The sequence below is a fragment of the Sciurus vulgaris genome (assembly GCF_902686455.1).
Source record: "Sciurus vulgaris genome assembly, chromosome: 7".
Classification (NCBI taxonomy): Eukaryota; Metazoa; Chordata; class Mammalia; order Rodentia; family Sciuridae; genus Sciurus; species Sciurus vulgaris.
The window spans coordinates 46878319-46884565 of record NC_136467.1 but is presented as its reverse complement, the minus strand read 5'-3'; the positions used below and the strand labels follow the sequence as shown (position 1 = coordinate 46884565).

The 6247-nt window shown below is 33.4% G+C and overlaps 1 protein-coding gene across 3 annotated transcripts in view; it reads right to left on the bottom strand.

The window, feature by feature from the left end:
* Nucleotides 1-1305: 1305 nt before the first annotated feature.
* Nucleotides 1306-6247, bottom strand: part of CEP85L (centrosomal protein 85L) — a 196707-nt gene continuing 191765 nt past the window's right edge. For 2 of the 3 annotated variants that reach the window (XM_079149012.1, XM_079149011.1), the window contains exon 14: nt 1306-3444. In XM_079149012.1, coding sequence (XP_079005138.1) covers nt 3281-3444 — 164 coding nt within the window. In that variant the 3' untranslated portion in view covers nt 1306-3280. The remainder of the gene's footprint in view (nt 3445-6247) is intronic. The other variant, XM_079149010.1, reaches the window with a different exon arrangement.

Below are 6247 nucleotides of genomic sequence, written 5' to 3'. Positions count from 1 at the left end.
AATTTGAAAGCTTATTAGTAAGTCAGAAATGTACAATATTCATTTTAGCAACAATTTCCAGCCCTTGGGATTGTCTCTAACAAGCTACTGAAAGAAAGCCTATTTCAGTTAATAAACTGTCACAACCCAAATAAATTTCACTAACATAATACTGCTAAATTTAAATACTAAATCCTATTTCAAATATAAAATGGGGCCACATTCTTTAAAAATAAGTTCAGGCATATCTTACTTAGTCAATATTTAAACACTTTTTAAAATTAGAGGCCACTAAAAATTTAACAATTTAAAATCATTGTACTTTTCTGACATCAAATGAAGACAGTTATTGTGCCCTTGACTCAGCTAATGTTATGTGGACTGGCAATGTGGGTCTGTCATCGAGATAACTGTTGTTTCATCCCTGCTGCATGTGACTGAGTTAGAACAAGCTTTACTTAAAAACTCAAAAGACCAATAATAAAGTTTATGGCATACACTTCCTAAGAGGATAAGCATTTAATACACAAAAGCACAATGAAAAAGAGGTTTCATGATCTAAATAAATTTTCAAATAGACTTTAAAATTTAGATTAATTTTCATTTCAGGCATGTATCACTGTAATAACTTCTATGAACACCCTAGTAGTTCAAACTGGGGCAACATACAATAGAGTTGCTATTAGCCTATCTTAGTTGGTCTAATCATAACAATCTTTGTTTTTAATGTGGTAACAATATTATTACTGCTCTAACACAACAGGGTGTGGATGTCTTGAGGGAGGGGAGTTTTCTGAAAAATAAAAATAAAAAATAAAAAGCTGACTAAGAATATTACTAGTTTTTCTCTCAGAATGCCCTTTAAAATTTCTACTTATTTTCTAGGCCTCTTTCAAACTTCAGACTCTAGGAAATTATATTTTATTATAATCCAAGATTATATTTAAACTATCATATCTTCATGCCTTTTTAAAACACGAGCATACAATTCCCAAAATGAAATGCATCAGTAACAGTTTAATTTCCTGTTATATTATATTTTTTACCTTAAGATACGTGAGTTAAATTAAATTCTATTTCAGTTTTAGAAAGCAAATTTACTAAAACAAAAAAATCCCAGGCTAGGGAAAAAAAAAACAAAAACAAAAAACCTGCACCTTTAGGAGATTAAAACAAATGATCATAAGTTTCTTGAAACAATAATAAACTACAGAACATAAACTAAAAACTTAGGAGATATTTAAGTAAGAACCTATTGACCCAAATCAGTGATTGTTTGCTCATCTGTTCTATTAGAATGCCTTTATTTCTGAAATTATGGTAAAATGCTGTGAGTTCTACTCAAAGAAAATATAAAATTGCTATTTGTTGCACTTGTGGCTGATCTGTGGTAGATATTATGATCCACTTTTCTGTAAAGGGCCATCTTCACAGATATTAATCCTTGTAAGGCAGAATTCTTTGCATCCATATATATTCTTTTTGGTATAAATTTACTACTTCTTGATTGTCTTCAAAGAACTAACATTAAAAACCGAATGAATACATTAGAAAGCCAAGTTCTTACAAGTGACTAAGTCCCTTCTGAGGTCAGGAACCTTAGGATGCAGACACTATAATGCACTGATTTCTTAGTAGCCAAATCCTATGAAGAGGAGCAGCAAGGACTCAGGGGCACTGAACAGAAGGAAGATCCGTTGTCCTAAAGTGTATTATAGAAGTGTTGAACTATAATTATGTAACAATGTGGTTGAGAGCTGTAAATAAGCCAACATTGTAAACTGAGTTTTCCTGGATAGTCTACTTAAAGGCCTTGCTCTATTATCTTTCTCTGTTGAGAACAGGAAAAAAAAAGATTTCTAGAAGCAGCTTTTGTACAGTATATATGCCTGGCAAGAAAACAGGTATATGGTCGGCTCTCAATCAAACAATATCACCCTGACTGATCTATACACCTTATTCCCACTTCTTTAGTCTTGCCTAAGTGAAACTTGACAATATTGAAAAATCAAACCAATTTATAGGGGACAATGGTGTAACATAACTAAGTATACCCAAAAGAATATAATCAATGCTCTGAAGAACTAAAACATAGACAATGCTCATTTTGAAAGTTTAAAATGCTGCATGTCTGTTTAAAAATCAGTTTATTTCACACTAATACCCTGTCCTCCAGATGATGAACTAACTAAGCCAAGTTCATGGTTCTTAATGAAACCCTGTTCTTAATGAAATATATCTAATAAAGGGAATTAAAATACCAACTAGGTTTAGATTTTGTTTTATGTTAGTGTTAGTTCAGATATAAAGAGTAAGAGTTGGCTTTCTCTTAAAGTAGTAGTAAAATTAAAACAGGTACTAAACTGTTAACATGTAAATGCTGAGACTTTGATAAATAAACTATTATTCCAGAGTCAGATTGTCAATCTTTGTTTAACAATGATCTGAAAACTGGTTCGCATTAATTATATATGGCTTTGTTTATAATGGCATATACAAAATATAAACAAAAAATTGTAAATAGTAAGATATGATAAAATAAGTTCAAATTATGTTAAACTTTCTTATAATACATAAATTATAGTGTGGATGAAAAAGATCATTGCATCAGTATTTCACACTAACTCACAATAACTTTGGAGAAAAAGCTGACCTATCTACAGTACTAAAATCAAACCAACTCCAGAATTTTATCATCTCAGCACAATGATTATTCAAATCATAAATGTTTTTGCCTGCTGAACTTCTATTAGAACATGTGCCTACTGTTGGAACTCTTATTCAGCTAGCCCCTGAAAATACTGAAATACAATATAAGTTTCTATATGAAAGAAATACAAGAATAAATAGTATGTGTTACTCTTAGAAGGTTTGATTTGATATTTGAAATCCTTATGTGAACTTAAAAGCACTTATACACACACAAAACCCCAAATACATATGCATTTGCAAACACATAAAACCTACAGGAGTAAACAAAATCCTATCCCTTTATCTGAAGAGCACTATTCACAAGTTGGTCCTATAATCAGTAGTTTGAAAATATAGATTTGCTTTTTTTTTGTTGACTTCAACACATTTTTCAAATGACAAATTTTTTTTGCCTGATTGGATAAGCCCCTTAAAAATCTCCTCACATTCCCCTTTCCTCTCAATAAATCGACACACACACAAAAATAACCTATGTGCAAGTTATATGTCACTTGCAATTTTTCATTATAACTCCTAAAAAGAAATATGAAGAACTGTAACTCAGCAGCATTTAACAATGGGTCATTATTGCTGTGGGACCAACACTTGATCACTGGGTTATGCAGTTATCTCCCATGTCCTGAGCATAGCGGTCTGATATTGTAGTCCTTAATTCATCAATGTCCCTCCGTAACTGGCACACATCTGACAGTCTTTTAGAGAGTGTTTCTGAGCTGTGGTCACTTTCAGTCTCTTCAGCTGAACAGTTCATTGCTGTGTAAATAAAGCATGGAGAGAATGACTCATTTTGTTTTGAATAAAGACATTTTAGGATTTTCAACTTAATCATCATGGAAACATAATGCTATATGCACTGAATACTAATAAGGCTAAGATTTAAACTATGCATCATTTGATATTAAACAGATCTTTTCTATTTGGTTAAAATTTTTGTTAATTAAGATGTGTTAAATTCATACAGTGATACATACAATTCACATCAACATATATAATCGATGACAATGTTCCAAAAATGAAAAAGGACATACTCAAATGTCTCTTTCCAAATTCAACTAGAGAACCCAGTTTTTGCCATTTGTAAAATCTGAAAATCATTTGCAGAGGAAATAGCTTAACTTTTTATGCTTGAAAAATGGTTTTTATTGGCATGCAAATATTGGTTTTCAAAATACATAGAGGTTTGGGGCCCTACATTCCCAAATAACTGAACTGAGTTGACAGCCGGTTGCCCAATGTCTGAGTAACTAGTGGCGAATCAGCTAGTTTTTAATTATTTACACACTTTGTGAGTATGTCACAACATAAAACCAAGCAGAACCAGTAACTGTGAAATAAACCTTTCCTTCTATCTTATATTAGCCCTGGTAGTTTATTGGAGACATAAGGTCAGATAACTGTTATTTTAACAAACATTAATTGGACATTTCCCATGATTCAGGGGTCATTTTGAATATTGAGGTTAGTGGCTCTTTCTCAATGCTTTACACATGATTTCATAAACAAATGAGCACAGCTGAGTACTGTGGTAACCTGGCCTATAAGCTATAGAGGCACTAAAGGAAGAGAACAACCAGGCCTAACTGAAGAAGTATCAGATACTTATTCACTGAGTGGGCCAAGAAAGCAGAGTAATCAAAACAAAAGAGGCAGAAAATAAATAGTCTGAAATAATTTGAGAAATATCAGTAAAATTAGTGTCCAGCTCTAAAATGATAGAGCCCAAATTATAAGAGAGAAGAATGACAAGAAATAAGGCTTCTGAGGCAGGCAGTGCTATTTCTCTTACAGAGGAGAGTAAGTATTAGGAAACCAGATTCGAGGTTTAGAACACAGATCACTCTGGCAAAAACGTGAAAAATGGATTGGGCAAAGGACTGTGAGTAAAATGGGTGACAGACCAATTCAGGTGAAGGGCTATGAAAACTTGAATTAAAGCAATAGAACAATGGAGATATAATAGCAGGAATAAATGTTACACATAGGGAGGGGATGAAAGATCTTGTAAGGTATTTCAATTTGGGTGAGGGTCACAGCTTGGGCAGTTCACAGATGAAGGAAAAAGCAAGGTGGAGTATAAAATCTGGGCCGGGATGACAGTTGATTGGTGGCACTACTTATGCACTGCAAGGAGAAGGTTTAGATGGGTTCTGTTTAAGCCATGTTGAGAATAGCCAGTTCTCAAATACACACAGGTGAACTACAAGGAGCCCAGAAGAAATATTCTAGGCAGGGAAAGAGATAAACATCTGTTTGGCAGAAATGGTTTAGCAATTACAGAAAACAACAGGACATTTGATAAAAATTATTCAGAGAAAGTATCGAATAAAAAAAAAAAAAAGGGTAAAAACGAAAAACAAAAGAACAAAAAAACAAAAAAGGTTCCTGGAAGCCCCAATACACAAGTGGTAAGGAAATCCATAGAAGACTGAGACTGAGCAGTCACAAAGGCAGAAGCAGAATCTAGAGAATGATGTCATGGAAACCAAGGTAATATAGAATTTTAAGGGTGGGGTACAGTACCAACAGATAACCAAAGGAGTCATGAGATAAAAATTCAAAAGAATCTATTACTTCTGGAAAAATCGCCTGGCTGTTCAAATTTGCATAATACCAAATAAATACAAGGTAAGGATTCCACGTTTGAACTTTAATGACTGGAAGAAGTATACACTGGGTTGAGGGGTGAAAGAGGTTAAGATTCCTGAATCTCCCTTTTGTTCTTATTAGGATAGCTCTATTACTGTAGTATAGAAAACACTAACAAATGCTTTAGTAAAAAATGTAGGTTACAAAATAATTGAAGAGGGGGAACAGTTCTAAGATGGTAGACAAAAATGAGTCTTCTCTGGGTGAGCCTTTGTATCTCGCTTCCAAACGATCATTCCTAATTAAGCCACCCCATGTTCACCTGATAACCTCTTCCTTTTCCTCCTCAAAATACACACCAAAATCCAACTACTCCATAGAACATTCACAGCCATTCCCAAGTAGATTTAGTTGTTTTTCCTCCTTGCGCTCCTATTGTCCTTTGTCCGTGTCTCCATTACAACACTTAACAACAATGCTCTAATAATTTGGTTAATATATGGGCAAGGGCCGCATTCAGTTTGTCTGCAATACCAGTGCCTGGACCACTAAAAGCATCTGATAAGTATTTGCTGAGTAAGTGAATATATACAAAGTGCTTTTTACAAACCCACACTCATATATGTGAACATACATCTATCAAGTGGAAGAGAACATTCTGCTAACACTGCTAAGTACAGGTACATTTTTCATTTAACAAGTGATATACTTAAGAGCATTATTTGATTTGCCAAAATAATTATGAGACAAAATGCTGGAATCTTTTTAATGAAACTGGAAACAGAACTAGTCCTCTCTTCAGTCACATATGAACTATACTCTGAGGCAGTTACTCAATATAGCAAGTCCATTCATAAACATTATTTGAGGTTTTGGTCTGCACTTATCTTTTTTACTGAAGTTTATTTCTTTTCTATTTAAGATAACATGTCAGTATCTACTAATTTGGAACCATATGCAGAGAAAAGCA